Raw genomic sequence first — 23,483 nt, forward strand, 5'->3', positions numbered from 1 at the left:
GAACGGCTGGGACCAATTCATCACTGGATGGGTGTAACCCAAAACTGTGTATTCTATAGCCTCCATGCCATTTCCCAAAAACTGTTGTCAGTAGAGGCCTGCAAGGTGGGAAGATGTTCCTGTACCCTTCTATGGAATTCCCCGCTCTGATACCCTTTTACGGAATTCCCCGCTCTGATACCCTTATATGGAATTCCCCGCTCTGATACCCTTTTATGGAGGAGGGACTGAGCATCCGCATGCCCTTTTATGGAATTCCCTACTCTGAGGGAGGGACTGAGCACTCCCGCCTGAACTGGAGAGTATATAACTGGGAGTTTCAGAACCTTGCCACCTCTCGTGGGATCCAGAGGAAGATTGCAGACCACTGCCTTCAACTAGACTGCAGACCACCGCCTTCAAGCAGACTGGGACCACCACCCTCGACTGGACTGCAATCACCACTTCTGACCAGACTGCAGCAGCTCTCCCACCAGCAGGTTTATCCCCTCTCCCTTTGCTTTGGACTCGGGGGTGGGCCAAGGTACACCACTTTTGTTCTTACCCCAGGGTGCTGGGTTATACATTTGGGTTTTGTGGGTTAAAACCAATTGTCTGTCTGTATAATTGTACTTATTGCATTATTTTAATAAATTGTTATTCTGACTTATAAATCTCTCTTTTGAATTGAGTTCATTTTCCCTTGCTGGTTAACTTTTAAACCAGCACAATTACACATTACTGTAGTGGAGTAGGAAAGAAATAACTTGGGTAATTGTATCCGCTAAGTGTGTTTCATATGCCTGCTTCTTAAAAAAAGTGTGTGAAATATACTTGTGTGTCTGAAGGACAGTAAAACTAAGATAAATGAGACGATTTACTGCCTGCATTACATAAATCACTTCATCTTCTTGGTGAGACAAATATTTAATTCAGGAACACGTAATAAAAAAGTAAAAGTAATGGTTAATATTACACTCCCAGTACACCTACAGTAATGTATGATCTGTACCACCTCAATTTTTCCCTAATCATAAGCCATACTTTTGTCACTGTTTTTCATAGTATGAAGTTACTTCTTACCTACTAAATTTAAGTTCAGCTAACAAAAAGTTAATTATGAACAAAAATCTTTGTCATCTGTTTTTCTCTTTGCCTTTGGAATTCCTGTTTGCTGGGTTGGCTGCTTAAACCAAGCACAATAACTGATTTAGAAATCTATTGTCCCTGTTGTTTTGGGTCATGTAACTCTATATGACTTCATGCTCCTCAACTGGACGTAGTCCTCCCCTGTGTGCTGTTACTGTGAGCTTTTTGTAATCACTGCTGTGTTTTTAAATCCCTTGACACTTTTCACATGCAAGACCACAGAGCTTCATACATAAAAAGACCAATAATGATTGCAAGCAAACACTGTGATTTCAGAACTGGAGGGGAAGAAAAAGCTAATCAGCAATCTCAGGTTTGCTTTTTTTTCTGGCATGCCCCTAGTGCCCCTAGTGACTCACTGCCTGCAGTCTGAGAAGATGCCAAAGCTGTGGGAAATGTCTGCTGTTCTCCTTGGCATTGCTTCCTCCCAGTCAGCCCCACCTCTCAGCCCTATGTTGAGTGACCAGATTGGTGCTGCAGCTTTACCTGAAGCCCTGCACTAAGGCATGGTAGGTGATGTATGCTGTAGGCTTACTCCATCCAAGCAGTGGGGATGGCTGCTAGCTTGAGGAAGCAGAAGGAACCCCAGTGAGGTTGTAGCAAGTTAGGGATTGTCCTCTTCTCCCAGGTAACAAATCACATGACAAGAGGAAATGGCCTCAAGTTGCATCAGGAGAGGTTTAGATTAGATATTAGGAAAAATTTCTTCACTGACAGGATGGACAGGCTTTGAAATGTTCTGCATAGGGAAGTGGTGAAATCACCAGCCCTGGAAGTGTTCAAAAGGTGTGTGGATATGGCACTTGGGGATATGGTTTAGTGATGAACATGGCGATACTGGGTTAATGGTTGGGCTCGATGATCTTAGAGTTTCTTTCCAGCCTGAATAATTCTGTGGGTGGCCCAGACTAGAAAGATATAGGGACAGCAATGCTGGGGGCCTGCATTGATCCCCTTGCTGAAGCTGAGGTCCCCATCACCATGGGTGGCCATCATTTGAAAAGTGTGGAAGTGGCAATGTTAGGACTCTGCTGTGATCCCCTTGGCATGCCTTTTCCAACCCCAGTGTCCCTGGAGCTGTAGGCTCTGTTGCTCTCTGAACCCAAATGCTAAAGGCATCTTTTCACTGTGGCTGACATCCCTATCACCACAGGTGACCATCATTTGAAAGGCGTGGAAGCAGCAATGTTGAGGCCCCGCACTGATACCCTTGACAAGCCTTTTCCAGCCTCAGTGTCCATGGAGCTCTAGGCTGCTTTGCTCTCTGAACTCTACCCCTAACCCCAATGGCAGCTTGTCCATGTGACTACATGGATACATGTAGTGACACCACTATAGGTGTCCCACATAAAAAACAAGTACGGGCAGAAGTTTTGGGTCGCTGTCATGATCCCCTTGCCATGCCTTTTCCAGCCTTGGTTACCCTGGAAATGTAGACTCTTTTATTCTCTGAACCCTAACCCGAATGGCTTGAAGTTGTGGCAGAGGTCCCCCTCACCATAGGTGACCACAATAAAAACGTGTGGTATCAGCAATCTTGGGTTCCTGCTGTGATTCCCTTGGCATGCCTTTTCCAGCCCCAGTATCCCTGGAGCTGTAGACTCTGTGGCTCTCTGAACCCCAACCCCAACACTAGCCCTTATGGCATCTTGTTGCTGGAGCTGAGGTCCCCATCACCACTGGTAGCCTAGATAAAAAAGATATAGGAGCAGAAATGTTGGGGACTTGCCATGATCCCCTTGGCATGCCTTTTCCAGCTCCAGGGTTCCTGGAGATGTGGGATCTTTTAGTCTCTAAAGCCTACCACTAACCTTAATGACTTCTAGTCACTGTGGTTGAGGTCTCCATCACCATGGGGGGACCAGATGAAAGAGATGTAGGGGCAGCAATGATGTTGGGGCCCTGCCATGATCCCCTTGGCTTGACTTTTTCATCCCCAGTGTCCTTGGAGCTCTAGGCTCTTTTACTCTCTGACCCCAACACTAACCCGAACCATATCCCTGAACAAAATTCAGAATGTCTATACACCATTTTATCCATGACAGAAGGAAGGGCAGTAAGAGATATTTTTTCACTTTTATTGTCATTTCAGAGAGGCATTAGGATATATTGATGTTTAGATTGTCACTATTTAGCAATTTAAATTGCCGTTTCCAGTTCAGTTTATAGAGACAGAGATATCACTTTACCTCTACTAGTTTTAACAAACTGAGCTTTGCAACAGTCCTCTGGCACTGTTTTTCCACATAGCACCAAATATCAAGTAGACTGTGCCCTAGGATGGTTTTCTGCCTTAAATAAAATCCAGCAAACCCTACTTTTTCAGAAATCATTTACCAGTCTATGGCTGTGTGTCTGTGCACAGCGACTCTGGGCCTCTCTAGCTATTACTTTGTCCCTTTCAGCCTGTTGATTTCTACACTGAGGGTCTCCTCCTCCATGTCCCTTCCAGCTCTTGAGAGTGTAATTATTTTTCACAGTCTGCCTGGCTTCTATTGCTATGAAAGAGTCTCTTGAAATCCCAGGAACAAGTAGCGGTGAGGCAATCTGCAACCAAGCCATTGCTGCCTTGGCCAAACTAGCACTCCCTCATGGCAAAGTGTATCTCTTGGAGCATCTCCTCCTATTTCTTCCTCTTAGTCATATACAACTTGGGTTTGACAGCACTTATTCCTCTGGCTAAGCGTGCAAATTCCCGTATTCCTGGAATCTGTTGTGCCTTGTGCTAATTTCTCTGTTTAGTCTTTCTCTTTCTTTTCCATCTATTTGGTAATTCTCAGAGTTGGATACCTTTCTTTCTTCCCTCTCCATTTCTGTGCTCCTCAGGACCCCATCTGGGAACAGTGCACAAGGATATTATAAATAATGAAAACCAGGTTCCATCGTGTCAATAAGCCCAAGAACATGTGTTGGTGCAATAGTTGAGGTTTACTTTGCATCTGCTTCCAGTCAGCTTTCAACATTCAATATTTCTTAATCCCTCATCACCTTATTTTTATGTGAGCCAGAGAAATTTTCTTCAGTTTTTAATTGCATGAAATTCACTTAGCCAAACTGGATAACAGAATAAATAGCAAAGTCTATGAGAGTGCAGTTCTTGGATGCCAAACATCATCAGCCACAGAGCCACTTGGGTGAGTTCCTCCAAGGCAGACAGCAGAACCTGAGAGTTGCTAGAAGAAGCTGGCACGTTAATTGTCCCTTATAGAAATGGTCTTATCTCCATTACATGATGCCTGAATTTCCATTTCCCCTTCCATGGACTACAGATACTGAACAGACACACCATGCTTGTGGAGGCCTTTTGAAAGTCTCTGTTGCAAGGAACTTCCAGAACACTAAATATTTCTTGAGATTTTGTTTATTTTATTAGGATGTCTGAGGACAGCAAAATCCACCCAAATGTGGCAAGGCAGCTGCATGTAGCCCTGGTGTGGGAAATAGCTATATAGTGAGATGAGCAACAGCTGAGACATATGGGAAATAGTCTGATCTTCAAGTTAGGAATTTCACAGCTATGCTCCAGCATTTTGAGCTGTATAAATGACTCATCAGCACAACGAAACCACAGAATGACACCAGCTTCCCTAAAAGAGTCTCTCTCTGTATGTATAGCTGCTAGACTTGCATATTTCTGTTTATAAATACTCAGTGATAACTGACCGCAAAAATAACAAGGCCTTCTCAGCAGAGAGCTCCTAAAAAAAAGTGCTTGTTCTATCTTTCATTTCTTCCTGAGTTATTCTAGACCAGACTTTTGCACCTCCAGATAAACTATTTTAACCTGAAGTTCTTGTAGTGGTGCACGTGATCAGGACATTTTCTGGATAAGAAGACAGCCAGGACAGAACTCTTCTAAAGAAAGCTGTTTAACTGTGTTGATCCTTGTTAGATGTATCCAAGGACATGATGCTATCTGAGAACTGCACTGCTATTTGTGTTTAGTTTAGTTTTCTAAGGCAGGTCAGCATATGTTACTGCATTATAAACTCACTTTGAATGTTTTAGCTGTATCCTCTAAGGGGCTGTGTTTTCAAAATGCCTGGAGTTGTAGCAGCATGAGGAAAGTTGGTGACTGCTGATGTGTACAGATGGGAGACCCAAAGCATTGCCCCACAGAGAGAAAGTCAGGCAGCAACCAGTCCATACACATGGTAATGGGCAATGACAAGTTGACCAGTTGCATCAGTGTAGTTGCAAGCAAGCCCAAGGATGTGCTACTGCACCTGGCCTAGACAAACTAGTCGTGGGTGAGGTGGGAAAAGAGGACACGACATGAGGGGAAGGAAAGCACTTGAGCATGGTGGGGAAAGACCATGAGGTGTCTGCAGTGGAGGATGTCTGTGAGGGCACGGGGCACAAATCTGTGGAAAAGAAGTGATGCTAGTTCTGCTGCTCATCAAACAGCTTGTTGTCACATATCTTTACTCAGTGCATGCAATGAGTGTGTTTGCAGCAATGGGTAGGTACAATCTTTCCAAAGATATCAAGCCTCATTTCCTGCAGTTTTGCTCTTCTTGAGTCTGGTAAACATCTGGGTTATTTGCTGGGGATTTGCCTCATTTTGGTGACCAGGGTTACAATCAGAGGCTCCTACATCTATTGTGCAAGTCACTCAGACAGTAATAGCCTGATATTTGAACTTAATATAACACAGGCCACCCAATCTGACAGCTTGTCTTTCTGGTTGCATACAATGAATTGGAAATGGAAAGACTGATATAGTTTTATAATTCATGAGGTCAGATTCTCAGAATGAAGTGCAGAGATTCTGGAAGGCAAAATCAGGGGTTTCATAGTTCAAGTGCGAGAGTTTAGCATCGAGGGGATTGAGTTCTTTCTTTTCTACAAGAAGATGGAGTGCTACAGGGCAGTTAGTAACTTCAGTTGCATTATCAGCCTTTCAGATTTATGGATAACAGGACTACTGAGGAAAATCGATCAGCTTGTGTGTGGGGCTAATAGCTATAGAGATCCTTGCAATGACTGCATTGGTCAAGATATAGAAACTATGAAGACCACTACAGATTGAAATATGGGGCTTAATGATTTTTCTTTTCTTTTTATTTACTGAACTGGTAATAATACAGTCAATATTGCCTGCACAAAGGAATATATGCAATCCAAGCATGTGACACATCCCCAAAGCTTGCAGTATATTAATAGTTGTCTTCATTGATATGTTTCTTCTTTCCATAGTAGAGGGCAGCATGGTCTCAAAACCTGATAATTTTTCATCTCTTAAACAATATTCTGAGGTCTTCAATATAACTGAGACTGATATTAAAGAAAGAGTCAATGAATTATGTTAGGATTAAATAAAAAATGGTTCTTATGTGCTTACTGCAATGAACAGCTATGTTATTTTTATTACTCTGTCATAATTTGGTTAGTCAGAGCACCACAAGGCCTGAGCCTTGGGCTAGGACCCCAGTGCTCCAGACCAGGGTTGCTTGGCCAAGGTTTACGAAGCCCAGGCAGGTGAGGACATTTTACTGAAGTCTGCTAGACCTGTGTTCTGACTCCAGGTCCAGCAGGTCAGCCAGACACCACGTCTTGCCTTCCTGGGCTTGCAATGAGGCAATGCATGACAGCTGCTCCATGAAGCATCGAGGCTGTAAGAGATGCAAGGTTGCTTGGAGGGGGCATCACAAGTCAGGACAAGGCACAAGAAAAACTGTCTTGTAGTTCAGTTCCAGATTGAAGTTCCTCATTAGATTGCCCTCTTCTAGACACGCGAAGGCCATCATTGCCATAAATTATAGCCCATTTCTTACTCCTTCTGCTAATGATCTGCTTATATCTGTTAATTCTTTATACCCTATTGCAAGAGAGCCTTAATGTAGGCAGTCACACTAAAATGGATGTTATGGAAGGAAAGGGCAATCAACTCATTTGTGATTCACAAGCGATCTGAGAAATCACAGAAGATTTATGTTGTCCATGAAGAGCTTGCTAAACCACATAATGTGAAGATTGCAATTATTTAACTACAGTGCAATTTTTTAGCTGACCATGCTGCAGAACACCTTCTGTTACTCATGAGAAATTTTTATTTGAGGTAGAGCATGAAATAGTCATGTGAAGACATGAGTGTATGCAAGCTACCACTCGTCAGAAAAAAGGAAAATTAGTCATGTACTCATTTAGCAGTTATTTCCCCTTTTTTGGGAAATCCAAACACGTTTTCTCTCTGTGCCTCTGTTTCTCTCATCCTCACTCTACGGAAGGAAAGAAAGCTGTGTCTAAAATGTCGTTTGGTTCTGACACAAATCTGATTGGGCAATGAGAGACAAATTTCCGCTGTGTGTTGAGCTAAACCTTATATAAGGTCCTCACTAGCAATTTCCATGATAGCTTCTTTTGTGAAAAGCTAATGGCTGAAAGACTGCAGAAACACAGGTAAGTGAATCTGATGGAAATTTGGGAATGAAAACCTCCCCTAAACCCTCAAATTGTGTAGGGCTTATGGAGATCTCTAGTTACTAAAGCAAAGGAACTGGAAAGCTATAAACAAAATAACCAAGTGTTTCCATCAGGCAAAGAAACTGAAGAGAGAGAAACTCACCTATTACAGGGTATCCGTGTGAATCATGGGGCTTATTAATGACACTAGCACCTAGTCCAGGTGCAGCTGAGGGAGGCTACAGCTCCGTACCAATGCCCTTGGAAACCCTTGCAGATCTAGCAGTAGGGGAGATGACCCATGGTTATGAAACAGTATTATTGAGAAAGAGGTTGGCTTTGTGGTGATGCAGAGATGGCAATAAGCTGGAAATAGTTTACTGTAGTCAAACTATCAGATGCTAGATAAGTATAGCTACCAGAACAGGAAGAAATTTGGATTAAAACCATGACATAAATATGAGAGTGACAGGATAAACAGAAGATGCCCAAAGGTGAATACCAATGAATATGGCTATGTTATATTGGTAGAAATGTTTTTTTGCTTTTGGATATGATTTGAAGTAGTTGCCCAGTCATTTAATATTCATCATAGTGTTCGGCTAATGTTAAATGTATGAGATTTCCATTTCGGTATATAAAATGGAAATAGCATGTATCACATGCATACGTGTACTGTATTTGCTCATGAATTCCTTACACAGAGCATAAACTAGTGCCTCTATGCAGCATGTTTTATATATTTTTGCCTGCAGCACACTGAGATAACACATTATCAATTGAGTAGCAGCAGCTGAAGCCTCGTGGCAGAGCAGAAGCATTCAGTGATGTACACAGAAACTTCTGGGTCCGTGCCAGGTCCATACAGATGACGTTTGATGAATGACTGGCAGCAGATAGTTTTGTTTTCCCTTTGTGTTACCATATCTGATTTTCAGGACAAGTTGTTCAGCGTTTTCCTTATCTTTTTTTTTTAGAACAGATGTAGTAGTGTCCATGCTGAAAACTCACTTAAGCACCACCAGCAAGATGGGTGTGCATGCGATGGGAGTCAATGTTTTTGTCCCAGTAGAAACGTTTGCTGGAGACTTTGAAATCTTGGCTCTGGTTATAGCAGGAAGTTTGCCTGCAGCCTGATCCACACTAGCTGGCCTACTTTAGTAGCCACACTGGGGAAGATACAGTGACACAGGATTTAGTGAAGGCCATATAACCTTGGGAGACACCTGAGGTGATGGTTTCAGAGAACCAGAGTCTCTTCTGATGCATCTTTGCTCCTGTGTTCACCCAAGCTACTGCACTACAGCTCACTCGAAGCAGCTGACCCTTGCCTCAGTCACATCTTATTGCAAAATTAGCAGAACTAGATTTTCCCACCCTTAGCTGTTGCACTGAAAAGCTGTGGGGACAGAGCAGCATCTTGTGGTATAATGTTTTCATCTCCTGGAGTGAAAGGGAAGGGACAGAAGTGATATCTGTGCGCCAAGCCAGATGCTCTGGTTTCACCAAGTCAGCCTCAATAAACTAGGGATGAAGACCCCTTTCTGCTCACTAAGGGTGAACTAAAGCTCCCCAGGTCTGGATTAAGGATAAGAACAGTCAACTCCTACGATAATATTGACGATTTTCATTATATCATTTGCCTTGTAATAAACTTCCTTGTAGATTTCAAAAGACTTTCCCTTGACCTTCTCCTTCCACTTTGCTGTGGAAAAAAATGCGTGGGCTCTTCTTTGTCCTGGTGACGTGCACAGCAGGAGCCTCTGCTTTCAGATTCCAGCAAGTCAAAAACATGGGTAAGGGCATGCTTTTTTTTCTTTCTGTCTCCCTCACCCTTCTGTTCAATGTGCCTCTCTGACAGTAATGTAAAAATATCTCTGATTTATATAGAAAACTGCCCAGATCACACCGTGTTTTTCAAACACTACTACGAATTGCATGGAGAACCTGTGGTTCTGAAGTGCCCTTCCCCCAGTTACAAACATTTGGATTTTTCTGCCTTGACTCCTAATATCACATGGTATAAAAATGGTTCAAAAACCATGATATCGGGAAGAGATGAAGATCCAAGAATCTGGGCAAAAGAAAATGCACTCTGGTTTTTACCAGTGATGCTAGAAGATTCAGGAGTATATATCTGCACGAAAAGGTGGGTATTTAAAAGAAAATCCAGTGAAATAACAAGCTTACTATGTCTCAAATGCATTAGCTTGATTTGAAACTCCAGTTACATTCAGAGCATTTCTGGGTAAGATCATTTCCTCACTGACATTATTAGAGAAAAAAATGTGTAAGGTCAGAATCTTAAGTGCATTATGTGTCTTCTACAATTACATATACTGAAAGCTGGATAAATTGTGAGATGAGATTGCTGTTTTGGCTATGATGTCATGGGAAAACAGTGTATAAAGAATTTGTTCTGGCTTACCTATGAGCCAGTCAGTGCTACGGCAAGTGCGACATGCTGCAGGCAGGGGATTTTGCAAGATGCAAATAGCCTTGTTGTACTTGAGATTGCCTTATGAAACATATACTAAGACACTGTGGCTCTGCAGTGGCTTCCTTCTTTCCTCTTCCTTATCCCTGGTCTTCATTTTATTTCTCCTTCACATTTTAAACCAGAATTTGATTGCCTTGGTATTGCTGGAAGACCTTTACCAAGACTCGATGTGTATTTACTAGATTGATAACAGACTTATGATATTGCAGTGGGTGGAGACTTCAGGCATGGCTTTTTTCAGCCCTGTTGGTCGTTTTTTTTCTGAGTGTTTACAATCTGACAGCCCATTGTACCATTTCAAAAGAGGTATCAGGGTCTGGATTTGTTGGGGACTGAAGAAGGCAAAAACCCCCATCATCCTTGAAGCCTGAACTCCAGAAGGTGTCCCAGGTCCCTGTCCCCTCCAAGCTCCTCCAGCCAGCCAGCCTCCCAGTACATCCCTGGCATCTTGCTCTGGGGTTTATAGTGGAGAACGTATCTCCACATCCCTGGAGCTGCTTGTGTAAAGCACGGTTTCCTTGCTGGCAAGACACACCTTGTGAATGATGTGTGTCAAAAGCAGAAGAGATGGAGAGGCAGAACTCCAGTGGAGAAATCATGCTCAGCATATTGGGTTGGCCTTTCCACATGTCTCAGCAGCGAGAAATGGTGAGGCAGAAGAGAAGACACTGATAGTGAGACCAAAGTAATAAAAGATTGTAAATATTGTTCTAGATCAGAGTAGTGCCTGAGACTTTCAAGGATGTTTTTTAATCCCCTCTTTGTACTATTCTGCCTCAGTTTGTCAATATATAATACTATGGCAGTGTTACTAATACCTACAGTAAAATGCTCTGAAACACATTTGAAAAACACATGCAAGAGTCGAGTACATAACTTCATTGCTAACACTATTACAGGATTAATAGAGTACAAGCAAATTGTATTTCCTTTGCAAATCAGCCTATGGGAAAGCTATCAGATTTTTTATTTCAACACTGTAAAATAAGGGTAGAAGCAAACTGTCAGAGATCTCTGCTTCTGTGAAGCTAGTATTTTGGATTTGGGCATCCAGCCTTTAAGTGAAAGATGACCACAGTGCCCTGGCAGCAGTGTCAGTCTGTCTGCTTGCAGCCCACAGCTGCTCTCCTGGAGTTGGCAGCCGAACTGCCTGGCTTTGTTGGCCCGTTCAATGATCAGTCACTGCCCTGGGTAGAGGCACCTCCAAGGCAGGGCTTCAGAGGTTGTGGAGGATAGAATTTAAGCATCTGTCTTCCCAAGTTTGGTCCTCCTTGGGACTGGAAGTGACTGTCACTTTGGGCCAGAATGAAAAGTTGAATATTGCAAGCCTTCCAAAACCAGAATGCCTTCTTTTCTACACAATATATGTACTCACAGAAACGCCTGTGGTTGTGCAATAGTGACTGCAGATGTATTTCAATACATGCTTTAAGGTTTTTATTTCATCATTAGGGTTTTCATAGTCAGGACCTTTTCCAAGGAAATGGTGGAGACTTCATGACACACCTGCTACAGTTCAGGTGAAAAAATAAAAAAAATGCTGTAGTCTAAGGGTGCACAGGAAACTTGGTGTACAAAAAAGAAAAGACTGAATGTCCAAGGCAGACATGTGTCAAGCACATGTTTAGATTATGCCAAAAGAACAGTACCAGTGATTTTTCCAGCATCCCTCCTGGTATGATCTCAGACCTGGCCTCCTAGAAACTGCTAAGGAAAGAAATGGAGCCAGGAGGAAACCTTGAGTGTCACTCAGGTTCCCTGTGTCACTGGTGGGTGCTCACCTCTCCCTCCTCTGTCTGCAGGAACTCCTCCTACTGCGTAGAAGTCTCCATCCACCTCACAGTCGTGGAGAAAACAGCTGCTCAGGAGATTGCCTATCCCCAGGTCCTCTTCACTTTCACCTCTGGGAAGATCGTTTGTCCTGACCTGTGGGATTTTTCACCAAATTGGACAAGCTTAGAGCTCAAGTGGTACAAGGTAGAACTTTCACCTCCTTTTTATGCATAGCCTAATTCCAATTTAGCACATAAATCTCCACTTTATGTTTCTCCTGAACATCATGTTGGTCAAGTCATGAGCACAGTGTAATATATATATATACTGGGAATTTTGGGGCAGATGTATATATTTTAAGAAAGGTTCTCTGGGGTGGATTCAGCACAGGGTGAAGTTTTCCACATGTTGTATGCTTTCCCAGGCAATGCAACTATTTTTAAGGATAGATTACTTACCCAACTCCAGGGTTTGCCACTTGAGATCAGGCTCTTCCCTTTGGCACTGTGCTTCTTTTTATGGCCCTTGTAGTGGATCTCATAAAGTAGGACCTCCCAGGGATGCTTCCTCACTTTTCAGATGGGGTAGCTTTCATTAATCAACCGGAATACAGCATTTGGAAATACTAGGTTAGTTACACAATGTTTATTTAGAGTGTTCTCTTGCCTAACTTGCCAGTTTGTGGCTTTTCAAGTAGGCAAGCATGGTTTTGCCTCTAAGGTCAAATATCTTTCAATTCATCATCCTCATCTGTACAATTTCTCACTGGAGAGCAGGGGATCCTTCTTGTATTTTCATAGCACCTTGGTTAACTTTTATTTATGCTTCACTATGTTTGCATGCTCTGCCTTGTGCAGCTGTTGTCTTACCATAGGATGCAATACATAGGCTGGCTTCCTACAGCAGTGTCTAGGTTGTGGTTGGTACCACACCAGTAAAATTGTGCTGCTCAGGATTCCCTTCAGAAGTGGGATATAAGCCACTTTATCTAAGCAAAAGGCTGCCCCCCTCAATATGGTTCTCATTACAACTGTCTGAAAGAGCTACCCTGCCTTCATGGAGCAGGAACATCATTGCTCCTAGAAGGGCTCCAACCTTTGTATGAAAACAGCCTTAGGGATACAGAGCAGGAATTTGTAACAGTTTATGAGGTACGTAGGGTAAGTAACAGCTATGTGAAAACCTTTATGATTACTAGTATTTGTCTTGAAAGAACACCTTAGAATATTAGTCTTACGAGGTCATATATGGAAAGTGATATAATTGTGAAAACACCCATGGGTACTAAAATGGTTTTGTCTTAGAAGAATATCTTGGCTGATTGCTCTTAAGAGGACTCAGAGAAGAGCGTATTATACCTTTTGCATCTTAAAATGTGCTCTTTATTGAAGAACTACGTACACACATTGTAAATAGATTAAAATAATGGTTCTTCACACTTCATATAGTGCCACGGAGCATTTTAGCATTTCCTTTGGTGGGAAAGTGGAACTGCTCAGATTTCCCAGTGATATTTAATAACAGAGAGACTGATAAGTAATTTTGTTTAGGACCTACACAGGGCGTAACCATATCTGAGTCATAACACCACTTGCTGTCCTTTCTCCAGGATACCCTGCCTTTGGAAGACAACAATGAAAAATTTGTCATTCTGAAAGGTTCAGCTTCTCTGATCATGACGTCTGTGCTACCAACAGATGCTGGCTATTACACTTGCAAGATGCTATTTCCATTTGAAGGTGTGATGTATGAAATCACCAGGACAATTCAGCTGGAGACTGCTGGTAAATATAATATTAGATGATTAGAGATGTGAATACCTCTGGGACAAGGAAAGGCTGAGGCAGTTGGGTTTGTTCAGCCTGGAAAAGAAAAGCCTTCAGGGTGACCTTATTGAGGCCTTCCAGTACCTAAAGGTGGCTTACAAGAAAGATGGAGAGGGACTTTTTATAAGAGCATGTAGTGACAGGACAAGGGAGAATGGTTTCTAACTGAAAAAGGACAGGTTGAGATTAGGTATTAGGAGAAAGTTCTTTCCTGTGAGGGTGGTGAGGCACTGGAATAAGTTGCCCAGAGAAGTTGTGGGTGCCCCATCCCTGGAAGTGTTCAAGGCCAGGTTGGATGGAACTCTGAGCAATCTTGTCTAGTGAAACATGCCCCTGACCATGGCAGGGGGGTTGGAACTAGATGATCTTTAAGGCCCTTTCCAATCCAAACCATTCTGTGATTCTATGATTCAAGGATTGACACCTTAAAACATTACATCACTTAAGAAAACCTCTTCTTTGCTAATGCAACTCGGGAGAGGAGGTCATGCTCTATCTCTCAGGCATGCCAAGGGAACAGGGACACCGTCAGTGTTTGCCCCGGCACTGATGGGGCTCCCACAGCACCCCTGGCAGGACAGGGGTCGTTCCTGCGAGGACCCGTGTTTTTTAAATCGAGTAATTATGTCTTGGGGGCATGGGGGTGTCACTGCAAATGGCTTCAGAGAGGTTAGGAGTTAAAGCACTTCATAGTTGCTTAGGGCGAGGACAAAATGCTGTTTCGCAGAGGGGTGAAAGCGGCGGGGGGGGGGCGGAAGGGACGTGGCACTGCTGCGCAAAGCGGCCAGCAGGGGGCGGGCGTGCCGGGAATTCCTTTTGCTGCATCCCTCGGGATCGGGATGAGAATGGGATCCTGTCTCCACAAACACGGGTCTCTGGGCTTGAGACGGGAATGTCTCTTTTAGCCAGTGGGTTTAACAATCAAATGTTTCCGTGGAAGACAACAGGTGTTGAGCGAAGTGTCACGTTTCTAGTTCTGGGGCCGTGCCCATGTTTGCTCTTGCATTAGCACTGACTGTTCTCTTTCTAACTTCAGAACGAGAGAAGAGAATTACCCCAATCATTGTGTATCCAACGCAAAAGACAACATCAGCTGTTCTTGGTAAGGCCCAACATTATTTTTGGAAACACCTAATCAGATAAAAATTAGAGCAGGTCCTCTTATGGTGTAATTTGTTGGTGTAAATTGTTGTAGTTTCTTTGATCTCTATTATCTTACCTGAGGGTCAGTACCGGTGTAGTTTTTGTTTCTTACTGTCTACAATCAGATGCTGTCTGCCAGGTAGGAGAAACTGCAGAAGTACTGTAGATTTTAGCCCCTTACAAAGCAATAAAGGCATGTTTGCACCATTAGCTTAGCTGCCCACCGTTCCCTCTTCACTAAGAACTTTTTCATATTTCCTCAAATTGGTCTGGTTACCTGTTAGCTTTGAATGAGCCATCTAGCTCTTTTGAAAAGAGACCTTTTTTCATTAGTTTTTACTGTTTGAACGAGATAGCTTTTAGTTAGCAAGTACCTTGATAGGATGTCAATTTTTGCTTGAAGATTACATTATGACAACAAAATTCTGTTGCATTTCCTCCTCCTAGACAATGCCAGACACATTTTACACTAAACTTTTTTAACTTGGGTACTATACGCACAGCTCTGTCCTATGATGTTGTTAGTTTTCGCTGCTACTTTTCTTTCCATCATTGTAGGCCTACCAAGTTTTGCGGTTGTTTTTCTTTTTTGTTTTGTTTTGGTTTTTTTGTTCGTTGTTGTTTTTGTATTTTGATTTGTTTTGTTTCCTGTCTACCTCCATGTAGTGTTTTGTGTTCTTTTTATCACCATCTGCACAGGTATAATAATAACATTGTTTGCATTATTGAGCCCTATGTTTTCCATAGATCCACACCAGCCTGGAGTCTCTTTATCCTTACCTCTGAGTTACAATAACTTTATCAAAATTTCAGCATTTTTGCACAATCACTTTATCTCTGGAGGTCCCACCTTGAGCTGAATGCTCTTGCCCACAACATCTCCAAGCAAAGCTACACTTTTAGTTAATGCAATTGCTCCAGAGGGGTAAATCACATGGTGCTCTTTGGGCTGCAGAAAGAGCAAGGCCGCAAGGACAGAGCTTTGCCTCTTGAGGAATGTGTTTAGTGCAAGAGTTGCTAACTCTTGCAACAGGAAAATGATTTGGTTAGCACTGGGAAGGACTGCGAAACTGAAGGGGCTTTCTGTCAAGGAGTAGGGGATCAAAAGTAATCTGGGGATTAACTTCAGTTTTGAATGTAGTGGTGCTTGACGTGTGGGAACCTGACCTCCCACTGGAGTTGTTGGCTTTCACAAGAAGAAAAAGTAGTTCTTCACATGTATCCAAATTGTTTTTCAATCTTTGTTTTTTTGACAGGCTCCAAGATGACTCTTCCATGCAAAGTGTTTGTTGGGCTGAGCAGCCATGTCCAAACCGATGTGGAATGGCTGGCAAACGACACCAGTGTTGATGTGGTTTATAAACAAAGCAGAGTTACAGAGGGAGAACGACAGTAAGTCTGGCTGAAAGTGCTTCCTTGTGCTTGTTGTTTTAACCTGCAGTGCAACAAGGGCTCTTGGTGCAGCTGAATGCCAGGTAATGAAATGGGATAGAGATAGATCTGAAATAAAGGTGAGAGCACCTTCCTAAGGAATTCCTGGCTATTGATTAGGGTTTAGCATGGGTCCGGGACCATTTCCAACAGAGTTTGGAGATGTGGCATCTGTATTTTGAGGGACAAGAGTGTTTAACAGTTATGGATGTGAGCTGGTTTTGGCCATTTGTGGCCGCCAGTGCCAGATAATAACCTGGTCATGCTGCAGCCAGAGGTAACGTGGTCACTCAGCTGTATGCCCAAACCTTTATGTGTTTTCCCATCCCATGATTGGCAGCATTAGTTTATAATCTTGTTTATATGGATAAGTGAAAATGCATTAAACCTGTGGTCAGGAACCATAAAATATCTCTGCAGGCTTTAGAATAGAGCACACAGGTACTTTCTTACTTGGACTTCAAAAATTACTTTGATTATGACTATCACTATCATTATTGCTGTTACATATTATTATGGAATTGCACAAGGACAGTGACTATGACAGCTAAGGTTCATGTAGAACCCACAGTGTGTGAGACACTCCAGTTCTGCTGGAAGCCCCCGTTATGGCTGCATGGCAAAACAGCTCAAATACCACCAGGAAAACAAATTTCCTGCAGCAGTCTGGCAAAGAGCCTACTGCCATGTTCCTGCCTTCTTGTGGTACAGCCGGAATTCCATTGCCATGGTGCAATGCAGACTCATTATCAGATCATTAAAGAGCAGCTGGACAACTGCTCCAGAAATGACTAAAAGATACCAAGGGACAATGTTTGACTGCAGCTAGAAAACCATTTTCAGAGAGTTGTATTCATGAAACAATAATATTGAAATAAGCTGGAAACTTCTTAGACATTTTCTTGTATGGAGCTCTTGGCTCGGGACATGTGATAGACAGGAATGGTGGTTCAGTTTTCTGAGAGAGCATTTGCAGGTTTATGTTCTCCATATGTCCTCTTCCATCTGATAGTAATAATTAATTTCAGAAATGAATAGGTGATCAGAAAGAAGGAATTAGGTCCTCCCCCAATACTGTGTAGCGAGCTTAAAGATATACAGAATTTTATTTGCCTTTCTTCCTTCCCTTTTATTTATTTTTGCAAGACAACTTCAGATCTTTTTTCCTGTAGGCTCCAAGAAGTGCAGGATGAGTACTGCCCATTGAGACTCAACTAGTTAGCAGAACTGGACTGGGAGACATCATGTGACCTTGAATGCTGTGTGGCTAGTTCAGAAATGAGCCAATATCCAATACATTTTCTTGTGCTCTTAGAATGAACATATTAAATAGAGAAAAGATAGCTTATAAAAGTATTGACCATTAAATTGTTCTTATTTTTTCTAGAGAAATTGTAGAAAATGATGAAAACTTCATTGAAGTACCACTGATTTTTGATTCTGTTGAAGAAATGGACTTTTACACAGACTTTACCTGTCTGGCCCAGAACAGATATGGATACCAAGTACTGCCAACAAGGGTCAAGCAGGAAGGTAGCTGTTTTCACTGCTTATTTTGGATAATTGTTATTATTATTCTAATGCTGACATATCATCCAAGCCTTTTATACTGTCAGAGATAGTGCCAGAATGAATTATTGCCTGGGGAAAGTCTGGTTGACTCTTTCACCTGTAGTCTTTGATATAGTCTGTTCACAAAATACACTTTTTATGGGTCATTTACCGACATTTTATGCAGGGGTAAAGATCCAGCTGTGCTGGTATATCTGTTTATTGAATAAGACTCCAATTTAGATACACTTTGTGAAATGATGTTTTCAGTGAGACTACTGGCAAATTCCCTTTGGCTGAAGGAGGGCCAGAGCTCCTGCAGTTCCTCAACAAGTAGAGAAAAAAAAGACAAGAACAGAATTAATTACTTGAGTGTTCCTTTTCCTCATGCACAGACTGCCACCAAAATAACAAGTGTAAATTATGATGAGTGTTATTATTTTGGCTCCTAGTGAGGAGAAGAGAAGACTTAAGCTCAGTGCAATTAATATTGCAGCATGATAGACCATTGGCCAAAGAACATGCTGTAAAATCGATGTGAAGCAATGCTAATTGTTTCTTTGCATGAGGTTGATGAATCACCAAAGCTTGCTCAAACTGTCTTAGAAAGGCATATTTAAGACTTCATTATGAGTTATGACTTACTCCAGCTTTCTATGATGAGGGATTTGTACTCATTTTGCTGGATGTGCTGGCCTTGTCTTCCATGACCTACATAGGTATTACTTACTACAAAGGAGGCAATCCACGTACCAGTATATGCTGGAATAATCAAAAATAGTCTGGACAGACACTGGTGTTGGAAATTAGCTGTATTTGGGAAGAAGTTCAGCATCATGGCTTGATCATTACTAATTTATAAGCCACTCTGTAGAAGAAAATTATTCACACAGCTTGCGGGTAGATTAACTGTTATGTACTCCTTCTCCACGCAGTGCTTTTACTTCCGTCTTGGAGTGTCTCTGCTTTTAACAAATCAATTCGTGTGCCACAAATCAAGTGGCACACAGCCACTCTGATCAGGGGTTGGGAAGAGTCAGGTGTATGCAGAGGATTGAACTTTAAATTCTCGCCCTCTGTTGTTTTCAAATTCTTCCTCCTATCTTCATAAACACATTTCTCAGAGTGTTCAATCAATAGACCTCTTCCTTTCACAGGTGCATAAGCTGTGCTGGAAGGTTAATTTGCACACGGCCTTTTTATTGTGATTTCTCCTCTTCCTTCTTGAACTTAGAGAACTATATTCCTGAGAGTTTTTTTTTTGTTGTTGTTGTTTTGTTTGTTTGGTTTGGTTTGTTTGTTTGTTTGTTTTAAAAATATTAATATTTATTCTTTACCTTTCCAGCTGTTGGCTTGTCCTGGTACATTGCAATGATTCCCATTGCACTGGCCTGTGTGATCGTGGGAGGGATATGCATGCACAAGTGCTGGAAGCGGAGAGACGATAAAAGATATAGCATAGCAAAGGTTTAAATTCTGCCTGGTTCTCCAACTGCCAACAGAACAAAAAATCACCATGGCTATCTTTCACGTGAGGCACAGAGAGCATTTCAGACCTGATATACTGCATTCCCAGCAGACAGATATATATCAGCTCTTTCCCTCTTCTCCAAGTCTTCTGATGAAGTTAAGAATATAAGTTTCCATTTTTATGCTGCCTAGATGCAGGAAACCTGATTCTATTATTTTGCAGCTAGGGTGCAATCTGTAGAATTTTGGAACACAGAATACTGGGATCATGCTCTGGATATGGGAAAGGTAGGGAAAGGGAAGTGCTCTCACCCTTCATAATTTCAATAAACTTACTGGGTTTTTGTACAGAAGGAAAAGAAACCCCCTAAAAAGACCCATTTGTTTTCCCTTTTCCAGAGCCAAATGCAGTTGTCATGGCAACTGTATATCTATGAACTTTGCCATAAAAAACCTAATTTTTTTCACCATTTGGATTATTCTTTGCTTAAATGGACTGTCTCAGAATATTCCTCCCCCAGAGAAAACTACATTTGCATAACAGATTACTGTACGCTGCAGTATTCAGTTCTGTTTTATCTACTAATATGTCATAGCTAGAGATTCATAGGCAGCTGTAACATGTTGTTATCTTTGCCAAGGAGAGAATTTGTGTTTTCAGAGTCATTTGACTAACAAAAAACTTTTATTCCTGGAAGTAGCTGGACAGATTTCCAGTAGTAATATACAGTCTCACCCTTTTGTGCCTCCAACCCCTTCTGTGACCAATCTGGTGTAGCTTCAAATTGTGTCCTTTAAATTGCAGTATGCAAATTGATTACTCATGATGCAAAACACTGCCTGTTAGGTTAATCTAACTGGATTCTGGTCTCGGCATAAATCAGAAGGGAGCAATAAATAATCAGTGACCATGCTGTACTTTGAGGGTCAGAGGGAGTAAAATGACTTGGTTACTTCCTCTTCAAAGAGACACCACTTATAATAGCTGAGAAATAGCTACATGACATATAATGTGTATTATCTTCATCTGTATGGGAAGGAAAAAAAACTGCCTTAAAGGACTACATTGTTACAGAGCCATAACTGACACCTCTCACAGACTCTGAAGATAAAGCTTTTTGTTCATGTAAATCATCCCAGAGGTTTTTCAAACTCTGTAGGAAAAAAAATTAGGAAAAACACTGGCTCCAAAGAAACAAATGGTAACAAACTAGGGAAATGAACAGCTCATGTCCAACTGGGAGAGGCCATAATCTAATTCCTTTCCACCATCTCTTATAGCTGGCTCTGAGTTAGTCCAATCAATATTTGGAAAAACTTCAAAGTGTAGGATGTGGCTTGAGTTAGGAAACCTTTATTATCTACTAGCAGAACCTTCGCAAGTAATGAGATTTAAGCCAAAGCCTCCCTTCAAATATTCTAAGGCATGGAGATAAGAGTTCTGACACAGTCTGAGTCAAGAGCAACCAAAGAAGACCACAGAATTCACTGTTTCCAAGCACAGAATGTCAGCTATGATGATAAAGACTACATGTATTTTATGGGCAGATGGGAAAAAGCTGTCTGCAAGTGTGGAAACCAGTCAATCCACTTGGATATCTGTTCTTTGAAGGAAGAAAGCTATAGATGAACTGACCAATGCTGGAAAAAACATGAAAAATATTTTAGGAACATCAGGAATGCTCATTATTTTCAAGCAATCACTAGTCTGTAGCTACAGAATAAATTTGGATTGTCAGTAAGTGTAACATTTCAAAATGTGATTTGTTCTTCCTTTCCATCTGTATCCTCCAAGAGTAGTGGGATAACACATCCAGCTATAGGTACAGGTTGGATTTCACTAAGTAGTGGAAAAGAAGTATGTGGAGTACTGGTGCCATAAGAAAGTTAAACACCTCAGATCGTCCTCCAAGCTAGAACAGGAGAAAGAAATGTGAATGTGAGATAAAAATTAGGCATATAGAGAATAGATGTTACTCAGTGGCACCTTGAATACAAAAGGAATGTATAGAAACAAAGGCTTATCTTTTATGAAGTGATATTTGCTTCTCTAACTGTTGGTCTATCAATATTCTGAAGGCTTTCCTCATAAGCAGACGTTCAAGTGAACTATATTATGTAGATATTTTACAGTAGGCTTGAGTAAGTGGTCTACATAATGTAAATGCTTTACATTTCTTTCTATCATTATACACAAGGGCAACATTGTTTTTGAAAATGTTCTGTGAAAAATGAAAAACAAATAAAACCCAAAACAATATACTGGTGTGTGAGTTGTGTGTAAAGAAAGATGGGAGATATGAGATGGGACTTTGAGGGTGGCAGTACTTTCCTGGAGAGGTGTGATTTTTCCAGCGCTTGCTGCAGAGGGACTTGTCCCCTGGAGGCACAGTCACCCCTGCTCTGTGGGGTTGCAGGATGAGCTCCATTTTCAGCTGCTTCTCTCACCTTGTGACTGTGCCTGGTCGCACTGAAGGAGGACTGTCCTGATGGGCCAAGCTCTGTTCCTGACTGCCACCATGTTCATGACCGTCCTCGCTCTGCAGTCCCCCAAGTTTTCTGGCTCACTCTGGGCAGGTGGCACTGGGTGGTCTTTCTCTGCCTACCAGCTGCCTGAGTATTCTGTTCACCTACTGGCTTCTGTGGGGAAACTTCTGGTTACAGACTGTCACTGTAGGGATTTGAATTTTGCATGTGCTCCCCAGGTGGGGGGATCAGCTTCCCAAAATGCAAGATTTTTGTCTCCTTTTTTTCATTCAAAATTAGAGAACTCCATTTGTCACTGTACTTTAGGTAGGTCCATTCTGGAAGTTCATAGTTGTTAGTCTTGATGTATTTTGAGAAGGCAATGTCCTGAATCTCAAGGCAAATTGAAACTGAGGACTTCGTTTTACTGGTTTATAATCAGACTCGAAAAGAAATACAGTATTAGGGAACACCACATCAAGGATCCAGGGCTCTGCACCCCAGTGTTTCTCTTTTGAAAAATTAAGGATGTAAGGAGGACAAGGCCACCCTGTTCCTGGAACTACGTGGGTTTCTAGCATTTTCCAGAGACCTTGTCCATCTGCAACAACTTCAAAGACACAGTCACAAAGAAGAGACTGACATACTGTGGTCTTGCCATGACTTAGCATCCAGGACAGAGGCTGCTCATGCAAGTAGTTCTTTTCAGGAAACAAGTTCAGTTAACAATTATTTTCTTGTTTTATTCAGCATATGTGATCTTGATATCAGCTATCAATCTAAATAGGTAGCATAACTAGTGTTTGACCAGTATAGCACCTAAAAAACCCCTAAACATAAATTGAAGAGCATCAAATAATTAGACCTGCTTGTTCCCAAACAAAGCCCTTAAATAAATGTGGGAGCAGGTGGAAACAAGGGTTGGACCTGCGCACAGAATTGACCTTGCCCAATCAAGACAAGAAGCTTACATTTTTTTATTCTAGTAGCCGGAGAGGGAAGGTGTTCATGCAAGAGGGCAAGGACCATGTGAAATAGCATTGCCAGGAATAGTGCTTTAAGTATGAGAACAGCTAATTAAAGGGTTTATGATTATTCTGATTGAAGTCTGCAAAGCAAGAGGCCCAGCAGAGCAAAACAAAGTAAGAAATAGGTCTTATATTTTGGAGCTAAGAACTCCCTGTCTACTCATAACATTGTAGCCACTAAAGATAGCCCAGGGTGTGGTACCTCTCATCCAGTCTTCACATGGCCGAAAGGAATACAGCTAGCCATTGATGTTTCCTCGCCAGTCGCTGTAGGAAGAGTTCTCTCTGGTGCCTAAAATAAGTAGGATGAATTGCACCACAGAACTGCCTGTCTTTTTTCACCAGTTTATGACAAAGTGAGAAGAAACCACCATGCATAACAGGAACGATTGGTTGTGGATAGCTGGATTTCAGGTTATCAGAGGTTATAAAAAGAAACAGACAAGCCCAGAGACACTCCTTCAGTAGTCAAAGCTGCTGGGCTTCCTTGGAAAATAACATTAATGCTGGCAGCTCATTGTGCAGAGCAAGGACACAGGCTCATGCTAAATGAAAATACTGTAAGAGGCTAGGAGACAGGCACAAAGGTATATACAGTGGAATCCAACCAAGAGGCAGGCTGAAAATATCTGGCTAGTGCCTTGGAAAAACATTAGTGGCTCACAGACCATGTGGCCATGAACTGCCGAAGTTTTTTTTTCCTCCTTTACAGGAGGAAAAGAAAGAGCTGCTCTGTGTGTGTGGCTGGAGTACACAGAGCCC

At 42.0% G+C, this 23,483-nt stretch overlaps 1 protein-coding gene across 2 annotated transcripts; it reads left to right on the forward strand.

Annotated features, from left to right (window-relative positions):
* Positions 1–1,537: 1,537 nt before the first annotated feature.
* Positions 1,538–21,500, forward strand: LOC113963622 (interleukin-1 receptor type 2-like). Of its 2 annotated transcripts, none has more exons than XM_027674956.1 (9): positions 1,538–1,637; positions 9,199–9,329; positions 9,424–9,682; positions 11,836–12,010; positions 13,416–13,590; positions 14,669–14,734; positions 16,032–16,167; positions 17,594–17,739; positions 19,103–21,500. In XM_027674956.1, exons 2-9 carry the CDS (start codon positions 9,251–9,253, stop codon positions 19,228–19,230), a joined length of 1,164 nt encoding a protein of 387 aa, XP_027530757.1. In that variant the 5' UTR covers positions 1,538–1,637; positions 9,199–9,250; the 3' UTR covers positions 19,231–21,500. The 2 variants fall into 2 exon arrangements, with proteins under 2 accessions (XP_027530757.1, XP_027530756.1); XM_027674955.1 differs by lacking the exon at positions 1,538–1,637 and adding an exon at positions 7,300–7,530.
* Positions 21,501–23,483: the final 1,983 nt, after the last annotated feature.

This window comes from Neopelma chrysocephalum, unplaced genomic scaffold (genome assembly GCF_003984885.1).
Source record: "Neopelma chrysocephalum unplaced genomic scaffold, ASM398488v2 Primary Assembly neopelma1_25, whole genome shotgun sequence".
In the NCBI taxonomy this organism is placed as follows: domain Eukaryota; kingdom Metazoa; phylum Chordata; class Aves; order Passeriformes; family Pipridae; genus Neopelma; species Neopelma chrysocephalum.

Bases quoted from the DNA above. Each gene is read 5' to 3' on its own strand.
- LOC113963622 (XM_027674956.1), top strand. From the start codon at position 9,251: ATGCGTGGGCTCTTCTTTGTCCTGGTGACGTGCACAGCAGGAGCCTCT. The intron at 9,330-9,423 runs GTAAGGGCATGC...TGATTTATATAG, and splicing joins CCAGCAAGTCAAAAACATGG to AAAACTGCCCAGATCACACC. The intron at 16,168-17,593 runs GTAAGTCTGGCT...TATTTTTTCTAG, and splicing joins GTTACAGAGGGAGAACGACA to AGAAATTGTAGAAAATGATG.